This window comes from Staurois parvus, unplaced genomic scaffold, assembly GCF_062004578.1.
Source record: "Staurois parvus isolate SC_StPar_1 unplaced genomic scaffold, SC_StPar_1.0 ptg000057l, whole genome shotgun sequence".
Classification (NCBI taxonomy): Eukaryota; Metazoa; Chordata; class Amphibia; order Anura; family Ranidae; genus Staurois; species Staurois parvus.
The window spans coordinates 3,539,907-3,562,619 of NW_028317853.1; the positions used below are offsets into that span (position 1 = coordinate 3,539,907).

Sequence of the window (22,713 nt, forward strand, 5' to 3'; positions counted from 1 at the left end):
CTGCCTAGTCACCGGTGTGAAGGGGACAGAGGACACTGGGGGGGGGGGGGTGAAGAGGACACTACAGTATGGGGGAAGGGAGGTGTGACGGAGGTACTGCACACTGCTGTGGGGGTGCAGAAGACACTACAGTGAGAAGGGGGAAGGGGTGAGGTGAAGGGGACAGAGGACACTGCTATTGGGGGGGGGGGGGGTGCAGAAGACACTACAGTTGGGGGGAGTGATGTAAAAGGGGACAGAGGACACTGCTTTTGAGGAGGGGATGCTGCTATACGTGGAGGGGCAGGGGACCCTACTGTGGGGGGGGGGGGTAGGGGGGCCAAGACACTGCTATGGGGGGCAAAGGACACTGTAGTGGAGGGGTGATGTGAAGGGGACAGGACTTTGCTGTGGGGAGGAAGAGGACACTACTCTGGGGGAGGGGGGGAGGGATATTAGTGTGGTGGGGCACAGGCCATTACTGTGGGGGGAATGATGTGAAGGGGAGAGGAGGACTCTTCCGTGAGTGGGTTGGGGAAGCACAGGACACTATGCTGTGTTTTTATTGGGGCTTGATCACATGAGTTATAGAATCTTTGGGTTTAATAATTGGTATATATTATTATATTTATTGATTTAGTGGAGCGCGGCACATATTATTTTAAATTGGGGATTTTTTTTAAGGTCATCTTGGCATCCTCATTGTGTAGGATAGACATTGGTCTTGAAGGAAGAGCTCTGCTCATGCTCCAAAATGCGTCACCACTCCATGCTCGCATCACTTCCGGTCCGTGGACAGCGTGCGTTCCAGCGGTCCGAACAGAGCGGCGGCCATCATTAACACCTCTCTTCAAGCTCCCCCTGCAGCTGCTGGCTGGCACAACAGCTCCATTGCTCAGAGGACAGAGCCCTGCTACTTACGGATTACATTAGAGCCTGTTTGTACTACTACATTGCAAGTGTATAAACCGCTTTTTATTAAAGTTGACCTGGAATACTGCACTTAGAAGCGCCTTCCTGTTTCATCTGTAAGATAGACAACCTACCGTTTAGGGAACAGTGATGGGCTCTTTTGGACAGTGTGAAATTGACCTGAGCAACAGGGACATCGTCCTACAGTGCCAAAGTCTAGAAAATGTACTTCTTGCAAAGATATGGGCATGAAAAGCATACCCTACTTGTGAACCTCAGTGCTTCCACCCCTTGCATTTCTCCATGGGAAAATTCCCTTTTTCCCACAGCTGGATTGAAAGTAGCTTATGGCTCTCAGCACTATCAGGGGTCAAGTTTTAGCCCTTTCTATTCTTTAACAGACCATTGGGCTCTAATTCGCTATGTCCTTCAGAAACCAGCTTTTGAACTCATTGGAGACATTCTCTACTGTCACAAGGTGGTGTTTCTTGTAATCGCCACCTTGGCAAGAGGCTGAACGCACAGTCTTATTCTCCAAGAAACCCGTTTTGCATAGGGACAAGGTAGTGTTGACACCCCAAACATCTTTCTTGCCTTAAGTAGTTTCTGCTCCTCACTTCAACCAGGCCATGGTCCTTCCTTCCCTCACTGGCTCCAGTTCACTAAAAGGAAGTTCCCCTCTGTGACGGCCGCAAGATTGCTGCCACCAATATGTGATGAACGCGGCGTCAAGACCCAAGCCCTTCTCACCAAACTCGTGACCAAAGGACTAGCCAATCTAAAACCGTGATGTCACGTGCGTAACAATGCCACACCCTGCACAATGATTTTCCAGCTAATTGGACCACAATCTATGTACCGTCAGCCTGAGTGATTATTACTGGGTCAGGTTAATTACGCAATTAACCCTTCACACTGCCACCACCTCCTTTTTGTACAGAGAAAGAGGAAACTCGGCGATATCAGTTATAACACTATAATGGTTGAGATAATCGTCTGTATAACACAGTCACCGCAGGCCGTTTATACAGAGGGTTAAACAAACACAGTAGCGCTCTTTTTAGAGGCAGGAATTCGTAAATTGCAATAAAGAGCTATAGAAACAGTTCAACACTTTCAGAAGGAAAGATTTATTACGAAAAGGTCAAACGGGTGCAATAAAAATATTTACAGAAAAAGATGTAACCAATACATATATATAAATATACAGAGAACAACAGCACAGCAAAGAGATAACAGAAGGAGGTTAAAGGGTTAAAGTACTTGCCATTAAGCCTTGGATTTAAGCAGATCAAGTTTCAGAGCAGAAGGGTGCTTTGATCTCCCTCTGTTTCGATGGTCAACAGGAGTAATCAACTTAACTTTCTTAGGCCTGACAACCCATTTTGTAGTTCTCCGACAGGGGGTGTCTCTAAAGTCAAGGACCAATACCCCGTTTAGGGAGGGATTGTCTGGGCGTAGGCCTAAACTAGAGCCAAAATCTCTTATAGTTCATACTTTGGCTCGTAACTTTCCATATGAAGTGACACTCCACCCGCGGGTAGATTATTATGCAGACACTTCTGAGGATTGATTAGATATGAATTATGCAATTCTACACTGCATGGTTCATGAAATCTACTTTTCTGCTTTCCTATGTATTCCAACCACGGAGAGTGACCTATCAAAATGTTTGTCTCCTCTTGGCCATATGCCTGGTTTTTATGTAAGTCTCTCATATTCCAAGATAGACATAGGGGAAAAATGGATTTTTAAAAAGGCTATCTGGTTCAATGTCTTTTGAACTGCTAGGAAGGCTGCATTATCTCTTTACGAGGTGTTAAATTGCACAGGTTCTTTGGACAGTAAGCCACTTCGTGGCTACCTGCTGGGCTCTGGCCTGTGACACTTTTAACACACACACACACACACACACACACACACACACACACACACACACACACTCTCACTCTCTCTCTCTCTCTCTCTCTCTCTCTCTCTCTCTCTCTCTCTCTCTCTCTCTCTCTCTCTCTCTCTCTCTCTCTCTCAGAGAGGGAGGGGGGAGAATGAGGGGGAAATATGTTTGTCAGGATGGTTAACCCCTTTGCCAGGATGGAGGTTGAAGCCAAAATGGTTGAACCGCGTCCATCTCTGGGTGTACGCCTGCCACACCCTCCATTCTCAGGATGGGCTTTGAGAGTCTATCTTTCAGGCATTGCGTGTTTCACGGAAAATTAATTCCCTTTTTGTGGTCCCTGATTGACCCTGTAAGAGTGAATTTATTTCACCATCTCTAATTGGCTCAGACAGACCACCATACAAGCTTTTGGTCACAAGGACTGGGTTCTACTGTTTCCTGTCAAGGCTCACTCTACTACATCTGTGAGTGCTTCTTGGGGTTTTTGGCATCAGACCTGTTTCCTAGATTTGCAAGGCTGCCACCGGGTTTTCTGTTCACATGTTTCTACCAGTTGGATGTTGTGTCCTCATCTGAATCCAGCTTCAGGTGTTAGTTCCTTAGGCAGTGCTTTTGAGCTGCAGGCATTCCCACCCCTTAGACTGCTTTTGAACATTTTGAAGGTTTAAGATCTCCTGTGTCCCTCACCCCCGTGTTTTATAATCTTGCTTTTGGTACTGTCAGGGATGTTCAATTTGTATCACCCGATGCTCAGGACGTGGTTCTGGGCACCAGGCAGGTTTTTTTTATTTTTTTTTTATTTTTAGCCCTTCTCTGTAACACTATACTGATGCCCTATAAGGGGCTTTAAAAGCTTCACCTATAGAAAATATAGGGTACTAAAGTTTGTTGCCATTTCACGAGCGCACGCAAATTTAAGGTTTGACGTGTTAGATATCTATTCACTCAGTGCAACCTCATCTTTTATATTTTACCAAAAAGTGTGTAATTTATTGCTGTTTTGTGCCCTAAAATTAAGTGTATTTTTTCTTTTGAAATTTTGCGTTTCCTATACCTTTGGGGTAATATCGTGTGACATAAATTGGAACAATTACTATTTTATTCTCTAGAGTCTCTGCTTTCAGAAAATACATAATGTTTTGGGGGTTTTATGTAATCTTCAGGCCTAAAATTATTTTTTAAATGTGTTCAAAAAACGCAAAAAGGGCTCTGGCAGCGAAAGGGATAAAGGATAAGCCTGACACTCTCCTTTCCTGATGAGCACCTAATCGATGCTCATTACAGTGCAAGGCAGGGAGGTGAGAAGGAGATAAACAGCACAATGTTAAAAAAAATTCAATGTTTAAGTTGCCATAAAGCCCCTTTTATTTTTTAAAAGCCCCAGACATTCATAAAAGCACCTCACATTTAAATACGGTTTTGGTTAAAATGTTTTTTTTTTTTTTTGTTTTTTTATCAGAACAAGTAGATTGTCATTTGGGACAAGTAAATCGGGACCCCGATTTAGTCCCTGGTCAAGTAGTTTTTTCATAAATGTTCACACTCCTGATACTGCTTTGCTACTAAACTAGGCCATGTTGGAAGTGGGAGGGGTTGTCAGATCTTCTGTAGGCTGTAGTATATCCCAAAGGTTTAAGAGTTCCTTTTGTCCTTCAAAGGACTCCAAAGAAAAGGTTTGTATGATGAGTACAAAAATATTATATTCCTCAGCCCTTAACTCCTACTGTGTCCTTTTCATTCTCCTTCTACGCCACTTGTCCACACTCAGGGGGTTGCACCCTTCAGTAAAACCCTTTCCTGTGCCGCTCAGCTAGATTTGGCATATCTGCAAATAGACTGTGAAATTATGCCACTTAGAGGGGTAAGCTTTGTGTTACCTGAGAATAAAGTTAAGCTGCCTCTAGGTTTTTCTCCATAGTAGGATTGATGCAGAACTGGGACCTCTCTCACTAAATATCAGCCCCCCCATGCACGCTAACCACCTCCTGCTTGCCAAAAATCTGTTACTAATTCACTCTGTGGGTCTCACACAGGCCTCTGTGACCGCAGGTGGACCTTCCCTTTGTAGCTTATGACTCCTCTGGGGGATAAGATGTAATTTAAAGCATGTGTGTGAAAAAAGGCTTGGCCAGAGCAAGCTGCAAAATATGATGGGTTAGTTTATTACACATACGTTTTCAATGCCTTTAAAGGTGAGAATCATACAGAAGCACGGGCCACAGCAGAGCTCAGCATGGCAAGTGTTGGGCTGTGTTTATTGCACGTTTTAACAGATATAGGAGTTGTGCTTGGGTTCCATTATCCCCAGGGTGGTTCATTGATCTTTTAGCAGTGTTTGATTTTAAATTCTGTCCAAAGTTTCTTTTTTTAAAAGTAGAAATTGTTAACTTCTGACTTTTTTTTTTTTTTCCTTTTTCTTTTTGTTTTTTTCTTAAGTCTGTATTGCAGTTGGGAAGACTTAAAAATGTACTTCCTGTCTTTAGATACAACAGCAAGTAAGAGACAATTGTCACTGGAACAGGTGACCCAATTGGATGATTCCTTTTTTTTTTTTTTTTTTTTTCCTGTTCCAGCAACAACTTAAAATATTGGATTCACCCTCACTTTTGATCCTGGTGTCAGTGGTTGCTGGGATAAGAGAGGGTAAATATACCCAGTGGGTACACAGACCGCAATAAAGATCTGACAGAGGTCCCCTTGATATTCTGTTTAAAAAAAGAAAAAGGAAGAAAAAAAAAGCTAAAGTCTCCATGCCTACCAGGCAGACTGCTGCTTTCTGTAGTTACTTTCACATGCCAGCAAATTAAGTTAGGCCTTGGGGAATAAAATATAGGTCTATAAAAAAGTACTGTCCATGGCACAATCAGGACTTTTTTTTACATTTTTGAATTTTTACCCACATAGGCAAAAACCGCACCTAAAGTAGGCTCTGTTTGCTTTGTAATGATGCAAAACAGAGTCTTGGTAATAAAACTTTGCATCTTTTTCTAATCCATGAAGAAACTTATTTACAGTATGCCAGAACACACTTTTTTTAATTTAATTTTTTTTTTATTTTGATACAAAGATCACACCCATAAAGCAATGATTTTCTAACCTTGCAATAACTTAAAGTTTAACCTTCAACCTGGGCATATTCCCTAACCATTTCTCTAAATTTTTAAATCCTCTGGCTTCCCAAAAGAAGAGTAAGTATGCTTAACACAAAAAAAGTGTCATCTGTTGTTCTCCAAATTCAATTTTTTTGCTGCTGTGAACTGACTTCTTGTTAAAAGGTGAGTTCATTCCTTCTGCGTTGCCTCACTGTATGTAGGAATGTAGCCACCTCTCTTGCTTGTGCTCAAGATGGATTATGAGATTTGTAGTGTGCATAGAGCAGTGCACATGACTGCAACTAATGTGCATTGCTCATTCCAAACAAATGAAAGTGAGGGGGAAAAGGGAATGTTCGGGTGATCAGGGAGGACATTACAAGGAGGCAGAAAAATACAGTAAGAAATTTAATGAAAAATAATTACAAGGCCTTTAGGTAGTCGGTGTGTATGGATGATTTTAAAGAACAAGGCAATCTTTTAGTGTCACCTCAAAGCTGAACTACACGCAAGTAGAAAAGACCCACTTTAACCACTTTCCAACCACTCTATAGCCGAATGATGGCTACAGCGCGGTTGGCCAGTTCTGGGAGGGCGTCATATGATGTCCTCCCAGAACACGGCCCCCGCGGTGCACAGCCAGTGCTGTCGGTGATCAATGTCCTACGGACACAGCTGATCACATGACAAGGTAAATGGCCAATCACAGTAGCCTTTTACCACGTGATCAGTTGTGTCCAATGACACAGCTGATCACAAAGTAAATAAAGTTACCCGTTATCGGCAGCACTTTCCGCACACTGTCAGAGCATGAAGAAAGTACTGCCGATAACCGTCAAGTGTCACAGAGGACATCTGCACTGATAATCAGGGCACTGATTACACTGTTCAACAAATTTTTATTTTTTGCCAGTTTTAGAAACAAAAGGATCCATTTCTTAATGAATTTCACATTCTGAGTTCAAATATAACAATGAAATTTGTCAATTGGCTCTAGTTTTTCTGTAAACGGAAAGTTTTCTACTATAGGCGTAATGACAACATAATGCACAATAATTATATAGATAGATGTCTTTCCACAAATATAAAGCAAGTGATATTGACTACATAACAAAGCCTAAATGGCATAATATATTGCATAGGATTACCAAGAAAAATTATAGCCATAAGCTAAGTTGAATCATTTTAATACTTAGGATTCTCACTAGTTTTGTCTTCAGTTTGTGTCGGTTTTGCTTCTCTTGGCTTTTCTCTTGTATTCGAGGAAAGGGCTATCTCTTACAACTGCACGTGACTCCACGCTTCAGGTTCTTCCTCACTTGACTCAACCACGAAGGATTCTGGTGCTTTAGGAATTGGTAGCCCCTCTCCATGAGGAACTGGACGTATTGCCGATGGAATATTTGGATAGTGCACAGATAACTTTTTCTTCTTATTTAGCCCTTTTACAATTGGAGGCACCATACAAAAGTAACAATTACTAACATGATCTGTTGGCTCTCTCCAAATCATTGGCACAGCGAAAGGCATAGATGCCTTTTTTCCATTCAACCATTGCTCCAGTGCCGTCCCACAAGAATTGCAGCATATATGTGGTGCCCAGCTCTTGTCCTGGTCTCCTATCTTGCAGCCAAAATACAAGTTGTAGGCTTTCTTAATCATTCCTCTTATCCTCCTTTTTTGTGAGATAAAAGTTATTTCACCGCAGATATAGCAGAAATTATCTGCTTTATTCACACAAGTTCGAGGCATTACTGAGTAGCCTATATAAGCATAAAACGAAATGTAAAGACGCTGTCGAACTACAATCAGCTACAGATACTGCAGCTTTTATGCAGTGAAGTGATGCAATTAAAGGCTAATATTGCATCATCTCAGTATACATGCAATTTTCTATTGGTCACCAGTATCAATTGCGCAATATGCAGCTGAAGTTGCATCATAATTTTGAATAGCTTACGTCATTAGATGGGTGAATATATCATGGAAACTAGAGCCAATCAACATTTTTTAGGGTCATTTTCGTTTTCAGCACCCCAAAATTATGTAAGATTAGCTAATTTTATGCCCAAAACTTTTTACCTGTTGAACAGTGTTATCAGTGCTGCCCCATCAGTGCCGCCTATCAATGCCCATCAGTGCTACATATCAGTGCAGCAGAATCAGTGCCTCCTCATTAATTCCCAACAGTGCCGCCTCATCAGTGCAGCCTCATCAACGCCTCATCAACGCACATGAATGAGAAAATGTACCTTTTTCAAACTTTTATAATAGAAACAAAGAAAAACTTTTTTTTTTTCTTCAAATTTTTTGCTATGTTTTTGTTTATAGTGCAAAAAATAAAAAACCCAGTGGCGATTAGCCTCCCTGGCAGTATTCCCGAGTGTAGCTCGGGGTAAAGTTTCAGCACCACAAGCGGTAACCCCCGAGCTACACTCGGGAATACCCTGCAGCGTTGCTCCGGGATCGCTTCTTCACTTACCTTGTCCTTCGCTCCCGCGATGTCCCTCCTGCAGTGTCCTCCAGCGGATGCCGGCATTTGTCTTATGGGTTCCATTCCCTGCGACGTCAGGACGTACGAGGACGGAACTGGCGGGAAATTTGAAAGTTGTAAAAGTGACATTCACTAAATTTACTAAAATCACATAGTAAAACATTACTGTATCAAACCATTTCACGTACATTTTGTCCCTAGTGCTTTGTCCTGTGCTCTGCCTTAATTTTTACTGTTCTTTCTGCCTGGAAACTGAGAAATGTCCATGGCGTCCAAAAAGCGTCCCTTTTAGGTCAAAATCGGTTTTAGACCAGCTAGAGAGCAGCGATAGTAAATTAGAATCACTTGCAGAATTGTGTGATGATTCGTGGGGAAATTCATCATCAGACACTGAAAACGGTTTTGCGACTTTGCTCAGTGATGTGCGAACTTGGCGCTATATTTCAAATTTCAGTGTTTTTGGTTTGATTATATTATTTAATTAAATTTATTAATTATTCTATAATTGTTTAATGATTATTTATTAAATTATAATTTATGATTTCGTGTTTCAAATTTTAACATATGCAGGATGTTTACTAGACTCTTGTTCGGACAGATTTCAGTGAGTTATTCCTAAAAATTACAGGCCTACAATAAAAATATACATATTTCCATGCAAAAAAAGTACTGCTTTGAGCACAGAAATATGGACATAATCGGACCACTAGGGAGGTTAAATACCGCCAAAAGACAGCTCTATTTGTGTGAAAAAATTATAAAAATGTCATATGGGTACAGTATTGCACAAACACACAATTGTTCAAAGTGCCACAGCACTGAAAGCTGAAAACTGGCCTGGGTGGGAAGGGGGTAAAAGTGCCTGGTAGGCAGGGGTTAATGCAGCTCTGTGCTCATTATTTTGTCATTACATTAAATTTTTTACTTGAAAATAGTCCAAGTATCTAAATTTTACCTTGTATTGGCCTCTTGCAGTTCCACATACAGCAGACCTCAGACTGAGTGGGAGAAGCAGCGCAAGTAATCAGTCAGTTTTGCTGCAGTACAAAGACCATGCTGATAGTTGGAGGGGACAAAGTCACAGCAAGATGAGTTCATCACTCTGCTGTTTCTCCTTTCATTATCCAGCCACAAGATGGGGAGAAAAAAATATATATACACATGTTATCAAACTACAACTGAAAAAAATCAGGTCTCTTTCCCTGCCAGACAGGACTGTATTGCATGGTTGAGCTGTGTAAATTTCAGAAGTGGGTAGACAGAAAATCAAATCCTTTGGCTGGTAAAACCATTCCCTTACATGATTTTCATCTTTGTATTTAGAGGTTTGCCTGGCATTCAGCTTCAAACCACAGGTGAAATTTATGTATGATCGTGATGATAAATGCTATATTTTCTCAAAATGTCTTTCAGTACAGCACATGAGAGAAAGCAGCTTCTCCTCTTGCAGGAAACACACACCCACTTAGACTTCAAATTGGAGGCCTCTCCGCACGGTCCTCAGTTATCGTGTTTCCTCCAGCCAGGTAGGAACACACAGGAACTGTGGGCACTGCGTTATATCAGGTGCTGCCTGAGAGGGGTCTCAGCTTTTCTTTTACCTTTTTTTTTTTTCCTTGCAGTAGGGGTCCTCCAGGCAAAGTCCCAGGTGGAGGTGCCTGTTCCTGACTCCACTCTCCCCTTTCCCTGGAAGAGCCAGCACCACCGGGTAGCCTGTAGCCCTGATGTCCCTGTGTGGGCAATGGCAGTGGCTATGTTTTTGGTGTCCAGCAGCATCTGGGCATGCCTGGGAGGTCACTTCTGGGCAGGGACAGAGCTTCTCATTGGGTGTCCGGCGTCAGATCCGGCCACAGGGGGAGGGGGCATGACCCAGCCAGTGCCTGTTTCTTTTCTTGGGGCAGCTCAGCGGCATTCCAGGACGTCGGGACCGGTAGACACAGCCGCGTGGGCCGCTGCAGGCTCTGCTATGGAGGAATCAGGAGCGACTGGAGCTTCCTATTGGCAAACTATTATGCTGCTTTCCTTTGGGGCACTATGGTGTCCTTTTTCCCCCCTAGTGGCTGAGGGTCTGTCTTGTGCTTCGGATCCTTGGTGTGTGGGGTCAGTGCACTGGTGGTGTGGAGGTTTGGGCTCTGGTTGCACTGGGTGCGTTTGTGTGTTTATGGTCAGTCAGTAGCTAAGTGGTTATGTTCCTTGTGCTTTGTCTTCGGCTAAGGGCAGTAAAAGGAATCTAGGAAGAAGAGATGTCCTTCATGCAAGTGTAAATTGTCAGATGCTTGGAAAAAGTCTTTATGGAAGGAGTGCATTTCTGTTTTAGCGAGAGGAGGCAGCATCAACTTTAAGCGATTTTCTGGCTTCCATGAAAGCTGAGTGGAGTGCTACCTTGCAGTCTTTCAGAAATATGTTGGGGTCTTCCCTCCAGAGTGCTTCTGAGCCTACCCCCACACCACAATCATCCGCTTCCTTGGAAGGCAGGGTCAGGGATACCATCTGCTTAGGTGGCTGTCTCTCCTCCTCGGTCAGATGGAGATTCAGAAGATGATGGGGAAGAGGCGGAGGATTCCTCAGCTTCTAAATATAAGCTGTCGCTGAAGGATGTGGAATATCTGCTTAAAGCTTTTCATGCCAGCTTAAGTTTTAAAGAGGAAAGAGATCTCTCCCGCCATGATAAAATGTACCTGGGCCTTGGAGAGTCAAAAGGGAGATGTTTTCCTATACATTCGGCCATCTCAGACATGATAAAAAAGGAATGGAAGGATCCGGAAGGGAAACCAGTTTTTTTTTCTAGATGCCACAAGAGACGGTTCCTGTTTTGAAGAGGGCTCCTCAGCAGTATGGAACAAAGTGCCTAAGGTAGACGCCGCATTTTACCAAGTCTCAAAAAGCATAGACTTAGCCTTTGAAAGACATGGGGGGGCCTGAAAGAGGCTATGGATAAAAGAATGGATTTGCTGTTGAAGAGAGCATGGCATTCCACAATGTAGAATTTGAAGCCAGCTATGTCAGTCACATGTGCAGCAAGAAATCTGGAGCATTGGCTGAACCAGCTTAAGGTGCATATCAGTGCGGTTACCCCAAAGGATGAGATTTTAGATTCCTTCACTATAATCACAAGAGCTATAGGGTATTTAGCGGATGCATCTGCCGAATCTATGCGCATGACAGCCCGATCAGCTGCCTTGTTTAGGTCACCAAAAACTGCCTTATGGCTAAAAACATGGCAGGGGGACTCTGCATCAAAAGTTAGGCTGTGTGGAATCCTTTTTTCAGGAGATCTCTTTGGGCCAGGCTTAGTCAATTCTGGATTGCACAGCAGACACAAAAAAAATCTTTCCCTGTGAAGAAGAGAAAACAAGGGCAAAAACACTTTTCGCTCCCAGAGAAGCTTGCAGAGGGACAAATTGCAAGGGAAGAAAAAGGTCTGGAGATCTCAGAAAGGAAGAGAAAAAGGAGGAGTCCTTTTCTGTACTCCTACACAGCCCAAAAAATTCCAGTGACCTGCTGCTGCCGGTGGGAGTAAAACTTCAGGTGCTCCTTCCACAATGGGAGAAGATAACTTCGAGCCTGTTTATCTGAAATCTGGTCAGCTGGGGTTACGAGAGAGTTTGCAGAGGTCCCCCCAAGAAGGTTTTTTATTACAGATATTCCAAAGAATCCAGTAAAAGCTCTTGCTATGAAGAACCTGGTTCAGGATCTGATATTCCAAAGAGTGATTGTTCTGGTCCCGTCAGGGGAAGAACAGATGGGGTTTTATTACCACATATTTCTGGTGGGAAAACCATCAGAAAAATTTTGGTTGATCCTCAACTTAAAACCCTTGAGCAAAACAGTGCGGTACAAGCGGTTCCGAATGGATTGTCTTTTTGGTCAGAAACCTGCTGTTTCCAGATTGCTTTATGGCATCAGTCATTTTAAGGGATGCCTATCTGCATATCCCTATCAGAGAGCTCTCCCAAAGATTTTTGTGTAATGTGATGGTAATTCCCTGCCTAGATGATCTTCTGTTAGTGGAAAGCTCAGAAGAGCAGTTGAGGAAGGACCTTCAGGTAGCCCGCAGCCATCTGGTAAGTCTGGGCTGGATCATCAACGTGCAGAAATCAGGTTTCTGATGTCGGCTCTGGGCCTGTTGACAACCTCCATCCCAGCGGTCCAGTGGGCAAGGTTGCATTTCAGGTCCCTTCCAACTATTCATCCTGAGAGTTTGGCATGGGGACTTGCCCTGGACAAAAAGATGAGGGTCCCCTCCAGGGTGAAGAGATCCCTTTGGTGTTGGAGGCGGCAGTAGGTTCTCTCCAAAGGTCTAGCCTGGTCCTTTCCGGTGCAAAGGATCCTCACCACGGATGTCAGCTCCTGGAGCTGGGGGGCACACCTGGGAGGTCAGCTCACACAGAGACAGTGGCCGAAATAGCAAAGTTCAAACTCCTTAAACTGGAGGGAATTAAAAGCGATTGCTTTGGCTCTTGTCTTTCTTTCAGGAGTCCCAGGGTCGACACATGCAGGTATGCACGGACAACGCCACAGCGGTAGTCTATTTAAACAAGCAAGGCAGCACATGAAACAGGAGTCTTCAAAGTCTGGCGGAAAACGTTGTGACTTGGGCTTAAGTCAATTTGGCATCCTTGTCAGTAGTCCATCTCAAAGGCTCGCTGAACCTGGTTGCCGAATTCCTGAGCAGACACCAGCTGAAGGAGGGTGAGTGGTGCCTAAACCAGGACATTTTCCTCTGTTTAATTCAGGGATGGGGTTCACCGCTAATCAATCTGTTTTGAATACCAAAACCAGTCAGTTCTTTTCCCCGAACAAAGAAGATGGAGCAGGATGGATTGATGCTCTCGCTCAAAGGTGGAGTTTTCAGCTGTGCTGCACCTTTCGTTCCTTCCAACTAATTCCTCCGACTCTGAAGAAGCTGCAAACAGAAGAGTTGAGTTCATTTTCGTGGCTCTCTTCTTGCCGAAAAGGTCGTGGTTGGCAACTCTCCTCCAGTTGTCAATCAGACCATATTATTGGACACTTCTAATTAGGAAGGACCTGCTACTACAAGGTCCTCTGTTATCCAAAAGTGGAAAATCTACTCCTCACTGTGGGTGTTCTGAAAGTAAACTGCTAGAAAAGAAACGCTTCTCAAAACGCTTAGTAAGACACTCTTTTAGCAAGTCGTAAAGGGGGTCACGAGAGCTATCTACGGGAAAGTCTGGAAGAAGTATACTTCTTGGTGCCTAACCAATTCAAGGTCCTTGGAAGATCCCACCTCAGTCCTGGAGTTTCTTCAACAAGGAGCTAACAAAAAGTTAGCAGTCACCATGCTAAAAGTCCAGGTGGCAGCTTTGGGGGTCTTTCTGGAGTGTTTCATCTTCTCTTCTTCAAGGCTTTGTCTTGGGATCTTTCACTAGTCCTGCAGGCTCTGACCAAGTCTCTCTTTGAGCCCTTGGATTCGGCCACTCTGAGGTATATCGCACTGAAGACCATTCTATTAATTGCGGTCACCGCCGCATGTAGAATTAGTGATCTACAGGCGTTATCAGACAGAGAACCCTTTCTAATGATTTATCCAGATAGGATTGTAATGAGAACCGATCCAGCCTTCCTCCTAAAGGTAGCGTCGGTTGTTCACCACTCTCAAGACATTATTTTGCCAACCTTTTGTTCTAACCCCTCAGGGGAGAAGGAAGGAAATTTTCATTTGTTAGACATGAGAAGAATCGTGTTAGGTTATTTAGAAGTAACAAAGGATTTCAGGAGTTCTGAATCTTCTTCTTTTTTTTTTTTTCATTTTGTTTGTGGGGACTAAAACAGGGCAAAAAGCAACTAAAGCATCCATTGCCAGATGGCTGAGAATAGCAATCAAATCAGCCTATGAACTTTCTGATCTCATTCCACCGCTGGGCAGTCATGCTCATTTCACAAGAGCTGTAGCAGCCACATGGGCAGAAAAGGCCGGTGCCACCCTGGAACTAATTTGTAAGACAGTGACTTGGTCAAGCATGTCCACCTTTGTATGCCATTACAGGTTGGATTTGTTGTCAGCAGGAGAGCAGGCCTTCGGTAGGAAGGTCTTGCAAGCTGTGGTTCCGCCCTAAGGGGTTAAGTTCTCGTTTATCCTCTCATATTCTGTCCTGAAAGACGTTTTGAGAAAATCCAAGTTAGACTTACCAGTAACTTGTTTTCTTGTAGTCTTTCAGGACAGCAGTAATTGCCCGCGCTGATATTGTTTATGCTGTTGTGCTTATGTTTCTCAGATGGGCTAGAGGTACTCTTTGGCAACTGAGGACTGTGAGGAGAGGCCTCCAATTTGAAGTCTTAAGTGGGTGTGTGTTTCCTGCAAAAGGAAGAGGAGCTGTGTTCTCTCATGTGCTGCCCTGAAAGACTACTAGAAAAGAAGTTACCGGTAAGTCTAACTTGGATTTTCATGTCTATAAATACTACCACAGATTGGTAAAAATACTTTTGTGACACAAATGCTCGATAAGGTTTTTCACACCAGTTACATGCAGCCACCAGATTCCATTGGTAAGAATTGGAGGATTCTTGCGACTGGAATGAACGGGAGCAGTGGCCACTCAGCTCATTTAAACTGGCAGAGGGCTGACAGTGGCCACTGCTGTTCACATGTAGCCACGCACAGAGCAGTTATCTGTGGTCAGGGACAGATGTCTGAGCCAGGTCGCAGCTGACTGCAGTCTTTTCAGCCGCAAGAAAACTGATTCCTGACAAAAGTCTGGTGGTTGCATGTAACTAGCTATGGGAATGTGGCCTAAAAGTGTTTGTTCTTCAGTAGGTCATATTATTAGTACCAAAAAGAAAAGCACCAAATGCGTGCGGAAATGAAACAATCCGCTGAAGACTTTGCAGTACTTTGGTGTAAAAATTACATATTTTTAATACATTTAGTAGATAACCTTTTTTTTTTTTTTTTTTTTTTTTTTGTATAACTTCATGACTTTCATAATACAGATGTGATGTGGACAGACAGGTTGCGTATAATTCCGATCACTTGGTTTACGTATGGAGCCTAAAGCCATATGTGACTCACTAACGCAATACATCTTCCCCCGCTAGTAGTAAGGACATTTAGCTGGAAGGTTGCCGGTGACAGATCTGTGCCGGAGCACGCCGTGCAGCCAGGGCTTATTAATGGCTCTTCCAGCAGGGCCGGATGTGCTCCTCGTCAGGTAATTAGCAGAGAGGAGTGGGGAGCTGGAGTATCCGTGAGAACCTCTCTAATGAGCACCAAGCGAGCGCTTACTGATGGCCCTCTAATGGACGTTAGAGACCTGGCTTGTTACTTTGCCCACAGTCACCTCCAGAAGTGCTCTGTGGTTTTATTTTCTCTTGTCTTCTAGACTCTTTTCTATCCGCAGCCTTCCTGTCTTTCATTTTTCTTAAACTCTGAATTGTGCGTGTCTATTTTTTTTTTTATTTCCCCTCTCCCCTCCTGTCACTTCTCCATCTGATCCCTTTCTGTGTGTGCTTTTCATTTCCTGCTCCTTCCCTGGTCTCTTGAGTATTTCACGTTGCTGCGCTCTCATTCAGCCACATTCTCGCCTCCTGTCATCCAGACGTGACAATTGCACTCCGTTGGATTCGTGTTCCTGTCAGGTCACTGCAAGCATTACACACATTCCCGCATGTGGTTGCACACGAATCCATATCCTCGGCGAGTAGTTGACGAAGGGTTAAGGGGAGGGTTCAGAGCGGCTTAGGGTTATAGAATATTCGAATGTCCTTTTTCCATGGGGTTGGTTTGGTTTGATGGTCTCTCTAACTGTGAGTTTAGAAGATCAGGTCATGGGTAAAAATGCATGAATGTGGGACAAAAGTATATGTGAACCCTAACAATTAACTTCTCCTTATTGCTTCCATTTTAGTCTGTTAAATATTCCATTTTGTTATCTGTTTGATAAGTGGACAAAAATAAAAACATGTTTTTGTCAGCTTATGACCTCGTATTCTGGAGTAAAAAATGGTTCGTTTTTTATTGATCTGAAATTAGATGCATTGTTGTCTATGGAACAATGCACACAACTAAGTAAAGATCAGTAATACAGCGATGAGTACAGAGCCGTAAAACAAAAATAGAAAATTTTTCATCTGAGTGCAGCAATTTACTCGCAGGCGTGTTTGCTCATCTGTAAGCATGTTTACGCAAGGATAAATGAGTATATTACAACACTGGCAGTGAAGAATTTTACTCATCTACATGCTTATGCACCTTTACTCGCCTATACTCAACATTACTCGGGTCTTTACACATACTTTCTTTCCTTGGGGACTTTGTCAACAAGTTCCTGAGTAAACATCAGTACATTATGCCTGTGTGCAAGGCGCCTATAACTTCCGGTGCTTGCTGCCTTTGCTGAACGTTTATCAGTTACTCGATGCCCCCAACTATAATGTGAACTGTGATTTCTGCCTCAGACAAGTCCCCACTGACGACATTGATTTTTTTTTTTTTTTAGTTACCTATAAAGGGGTAATTCTCCCAGTGACCAGAAATGTAAGAAACATTCTTCCCATTATTTCAAGAGTTCCTCTGTTTTGAAAAGATTGAAAAAAGCTGCACTACAGCAGTGCTAATGCTCTGCAGCCACAGTGCAGCTAGGTTTCACAGACTTCCTCACTTGTATAATGGGTGTTTTCTGCTATGTGATCTTCTCTCTTTCTGCTTGATGTATGATTTTGAATGCAGGCATGAATTTGGTGGTTGTGAAAAATTCTTAGCTCTGGCACTTCACAACATCAGGTCTTGTATGTCAAAAACAGCAGTTGGGGTTGAATAATTATGGAAAGCTTGAGCGTAATGTATTAGCTTTACTGTTGTGTACCTTTAACCACCTCCCGCCCGCCATATAGTAATATGATGGACGCAAGGTGGTTCTCTCGTTCTGGGAGGATGTCATATGACGTCCTCCCATTCTCACCACGCATGCGCGGCTCAGGGAGCGCGCAGCGTGGCGATCGGCGGTGCGCTGTGTCCCTCAGACACAGCGGATCACCGATGACGGAAAGAGCCGAAGATGTCGGCTTGGTCATGTGATAAGCTGTATTCAGTCACAGCTGATCACATGTAAACAGGGAAATGCCGGTTATCGGAATTTCTCTCCTCTCTAGCTGTCACGCTGACAGCTCGAGAGGAGAGGAGAGCCGGTAATCGGCTTTCCGCGGAGGGGACATGTACACTGATCATCAGGGCACTGATGATCCATGTGCCCTGATGATCAGTGTAGCCCCAGCAGTGCCACCTGTCAGTGTCCATCAGTGCCTTGTGTCAGTGCTCATCAGTGCCTTGTGTCAGTGCTCATCAGTGCCACATCAATGCCACATATCAGTGTCCATCTGAGCTGCCTTTCAGTGTCGCCAATCAGTGCCACCTATCAGTGCCGCCTATCAGTGACCATCAGTGCCACCTACCAGTGCCTCCGCATCAGTGCCGCCTATCCGTGTCCATCAGTGCAGCCTATCACTGCCCATCACTGCAGCCTCATTAGCGCACATCAGTGAAGGAGAAAAATCACTTATTTACAAAATTTTATAACAAAAACTAAGAAAATACTTTTTTTTTTTTTTCAAAATCTTCAGTGGTTTTTGGTTTAAGAAAAAATAAAAAACCCAGAGGTGATTAAATACTACCAAAATAAAGCTCTATCTGTCACAAAAAATTATAAAAATTTCATATGGGTACAGTGTTGCATGACCGCGCAATTGTCACTCAAAGTGCGAAAGCTGGAAATTGGCCTGGGCAGGAAGGGGGTACAAGTGCCCTGTAGGCTTGTGGTTAAAGAACACTGTATACATTGGCCTTTCACTATATTATACAATAGCCAGGAGATTTGAACTGGCATAACTCCTGGTGGTAACAGAAGAGTTTGCAGGGACAAGGAGTAAATTAAATGGTTGCAAATTTGTATGCATTGCTTGGATATGCAAGCTGTTTCAATGTGGTTATTTCTTTAATTGTGTTACTGTTTTTCTTCTGTAAAAGGACAACATAGTCTGGTACCGCCAGAAAAAACTAGGTGTAATGTTACATAAATTGTGGTGCTATGCTTTATCATTCACATACCCTTTTTGTTCAGGAAAGTCAAAATCCTATGATGAGGGAGAATCTTCCAATGAGAATTCTGAGATGAGCAGTGATGAAGAAGGGGAGTATGAGGTGGAAGATGATGAAAGCAGTGATTCAGAAGGTAAATCACACAATGTTATTGTAGTAGATTGCACTTTTTTTCAGCAGTCAAAGTCTTTATATTTAGTATATTCAGATGTGCACAGCTTTTGTGACCTATGGATTTGGTTGGTTGCTTTCATAATGAAGAAAGTAGATAGACATGCAGGAGGATTCCAATGTTTATTTTCCATTAGGCAGCCCATAGATGATTCATTTTTCCCACCCGTGGTGGTAGGAAAGAAAATCGCTCGGTTGCGGGTAGCCTTCCCATCGGGAGAGCACAATGATTACTGCAAGCAGCTATAGCTGCAGGCACTAATTGCATGTAGAAAAATCAGACAGGCTGATTGTGCCCAGTCAATGAATCGACTTGGGTACAATCGGCCTGCTCATACATGGATCGAATCTGTCGCTCCCTGCTAAACCGACTGAATTTCATTCCATGTATGACTGGTTTTAGTCCTCTAGATCAGAATGACAAAGACAGTACAGTTCTAATGCAGCAATGCCCCTTTGAGTATCACTTTCCTGTTAATTGTGGCCTGTCCCTTATGGGACATCATAGTTTGATGCCGCTCTTCTACGTAATGTTCATGATGGTTGTTAAAGTGTAAACCCCATATAAACCTTTATGCAATACATGTTTTTTTATTAAATGTTTTAGACTTCTCATATAGCTGAGTTTACATGATTGCACCATGCATGGTGCTGCAGCTCTTTGAGCCATCTCTCTGTTAGCAATGACTCTGCCAGCTTGTCATTGGATACACATAGAGTTGTTTTGTAGGTGGGTTTTCCACTGTATATATGAAGAGACTGATGAAAGCAGTCAAACTGAATGTGTCAGCGTACTTTTTATCAGCACCTCAGCCCGTACTGCAGCAGGAGCATGTGTCCTAGGGTGGCAATGCTGCCTTAGTATGAATCTGTAAAGGAGCACCATTGTTACCCAAGACAGGAAGTATCAGCAAGGGCTAATACTGCCAGGCTCACCAGATTCAAATAGACAAAAAAAAAAAAAAAACGCTTGCAGTGGAAAGCTATGAGACCTACAAGAGGCGGGGGGGCTACCATTTAAATTTTTTTCTGTACAGGTTAGCAGTAGCTACTGTTCTCTTTCCTGTATTCTGCTAATGTGTAAAGCGGAGGAAACATGAGTTGAAGGGTTAATACCGTACAGCTGGCCGGTAATGAGCTGTAGAGGCAGTGTGGGACAGAACGCTTTATTGCAGGCCTTGTGTCATTAATCACCAGATACAGGGAGTGTTCGATCTGGCAGGCACGATGCACTATGGCTCCCCCATGTGCACATTTACATAGACCTATGCTCATCCATCCGCCTGCTCCTATTTTCTTCCAAACCGTTCCTTCCTGGTGACCACAGCTAGATTCAACTTCCTGGGTGCGCATGTTATATGAAAGTGGGCATGCTTATTACATGGGTCCTTAGCAATATGATTTCCCTCCTCCAGATTGAAAATGGCCTAGTGCTATCATACATTTTTAAAACTTGTAAAAACAAACATTCTTCAGGCATGACACTTAAACAGTGGAGGTGCAGTATGAATACAACCATGCCATATATATAGAGCACATATGTAATATAGAAATGGAAATATTAAATGTGATATACCTGAAAATTGTAATGAAATTGAAGAACTTTAAGTGATTTGGAAAACAAAATATTCAGAATAAATATAGGGAAAAATTAAATGCCGATGGCCATATGACCATGACTTCACAATACCTCAAGCTATGGTTTATGGTGAAAGTTCACATACATGAAGCTGCATTGTGTACATTCTTTTCCATTTCCGACTTTTTATGTGATGTTGGTAGCTGCTGCTTTTTAAAATTTTTTTTCTGTTTTATAAAAGCCAGCATTAGCTATTCATATATTCTCCCCAGTCCAGACCGTATACCAAATCTGTGTTATTTAGGGGCAGTCTCTGTAGCAGTGTGAGAAGGTGGCTCTCGTGTAGACACATCTGGCTGCAGAGCTCAGTTTGGGCAAATGCCCCCTCTATCTGGATGCTGCAGCAAGCAGCGATAAATTAATGAGCGCCGAGATTAATTAGTGATGAGCCACCCTCGGCCGGCTTGTTCCTTCCTGATAAAGCAGAATTTATATTTGCTCTTCCGCCCACAGGGGAATCGCAGGATGAAGAGGAGGAGGAGGGGGGAGAAGCCGGAGCCCACAAGAATAAGAACCAGAAGAAAAATAATAAGGGGGTGCAGCGCCTCTCTCAGGCCGATCTCAAGGAACTAGCCAAGGGGGAAAAAGATATTGTGCAGGATCTGGAATTCTCAGACGATGAGTAAACACGGCAGCCCCAGTACCGGTAACCCTTTCTGTGCCAGCTGCAGTCACTGGTTTGTCCCTTGTAAGAACCGAATGTATTGTGAATCAAGTGCCTCTGACAGATTTGTTGGTGCCAAACCTTGTCTCCATTGTGGAAAAAGATTCATATGGTAGCACCAGTGTAAAAAAGAAGAAAAAAAAAGGAAAACTTGTGTACTAAAGATTTAAAAACCAATACATTTTTGGGCTTACTTTGAGCACCTGCACCCTAGGGTCTAGCAATTAGACCAAGTGCAATAATAAAATATTGCAGAGCGGAAGCACAGGGATTAATACATCGGCTCTTGAGGGATTTGCAGAATTGCTCTGACCATTTGGTTGCATGTGCCTTTGAAGGGCCAGCCTGAGAAATCCCTCTGTACGAAGCTTCGGCCATGCATAAACAACATTGTACGCATCCCACCATTTCCAAACATCAAGCTGCCATGTAAATGGAATTCTAATTGCTGCTAATATCCCAAGCCCAAGGATGAACGCACGGAGCATCTCTTAAAGTGATTTTCAATTGATTGTTTTTATTTATCTCTAATTAGACTCTCATCTCCCACTGTACGATTTGGTCTGTTGGAAAAACGGCTGTAACATTCTGTACAGGATGTGTTGTTTATATAAAAATGATAATAATACATGTGAACACCAGGATTTTTGTTTTGAATTCTTCTGAACTGAAAGATGAGTCATTTAATCAGCGAGCTTGATGAGAGCGCTTAGGGTTTCCTTTGGGTGAATGTGTTATGCTTAAGTGTCTGTGACTAATGGGGATAGGCAGGGCAGTTGTACACTGTCCGGTCTTTCACTGTAGGGGTGGCTTTCATTTGCACAGAAAACAAACTGTGCTGTCAGTCTGGGACTTCTCTCAGATCCTTGTGCTTAAATTGAGAAAAAAAATGTAGATATGTTAAAGAGTTCATCCTAAGGGCTAAGGTCCTTAAAGGGACCACATTCTATCATGCCTTTTTCCAAACTATACAAACCTGCCAAAACTCCCACATTGTAATGTATATTGTAAACAAATGATGAGTGAGGAGATGAATGACACACAGCTGGGAACTGTTACTTGGTGTAATCTGCAAATTAGGAGTCTGGTCAGATCTCACACTTGTGACTGCTTCAGCCCAACAGCAAAGAGATGCTCTAAAGCAGTGGTAGTCAGTTTGAAAATTATAAAGGGCTTCAAGTGCGGCCCCCGACACTCCCAGAGAGCTGCGCAATAGCACCCTACTGCCACTTTGCTAGCTCTATGGTGCCCAGTAGTCCATGGGCCACATGTCATTTGGGCACCAGGGTTGAAAAGCTATATAAAAAGCAAATTCTTGGCATTAATTTGCTTTACTGTACGAAATCACAGATGCAATAAAATCTTTACTTTTTTGCTACTTAGCAGATGTCCAAGTTCTTGGGATAATGTGGAGCAAGATATCTTAAAGCGGAAATTTAGCTAAAAAAATCCCTGCAGCTTTAGTCTTATAACTTACCTGTAAGTGAAGTATGTCCTGCGATGTGCAGGCATCTGGATCCTGGAGAAATCTTCACTGCAGGGGTGCCTGTCCACTTCCTGACTCTGAACTTCGGACACTGTAATGGTTAACAGCGTCAGGTCTTCAGGAAGAACAGCAGTACAGATGATCCAACAGGAACATGTTCCATCCTTCCTCCATGGAGAGGAGAGAAGTTCTTTCAGTGATTACACTGCTTGTAACCCAATCTGTGAATGGGGAGAGAGAATCCTGCGACTCATCAGATTCTACCTTACAGATTGGATTACAGGTGGTAATAAACAAAATAATTTTTCTCAATGGAGGAGGGGGCATA

At 43.2% G+C, this 22,713-nt stretch overlaps 1 protein-coding gene across 1 annotated transcript in view; it reads left to right on the plus strand.

Moving 5' to 3' along the window:
- The window catches only part of NOC2L (NOC2 like nucleolar associated transcriptional repressor), a 175,084-nt gene extending 153,549 nt beyond the window's left edge, over positions 1-21,535 (plus strand). Inside the window, exons 18-19 of the mRNA XM_089668416.1 lie at positions 18,448-18,558; positions 20,689-21,535. Coding sequence (XP_089524542.1) covers positions 18,448-18,558; positions 20,689-20,861 — 284 coding nt within the window. The 3' untranslated portion in view covers positions 20,862-21,535. The remainder of the gene's footprint in view (positions 1-18,447; positions 18,559-20,688) is intronic.
- The last annotated feature ends 1,178 nt before the right edge of the window (positions 21,536-22,713 follow it).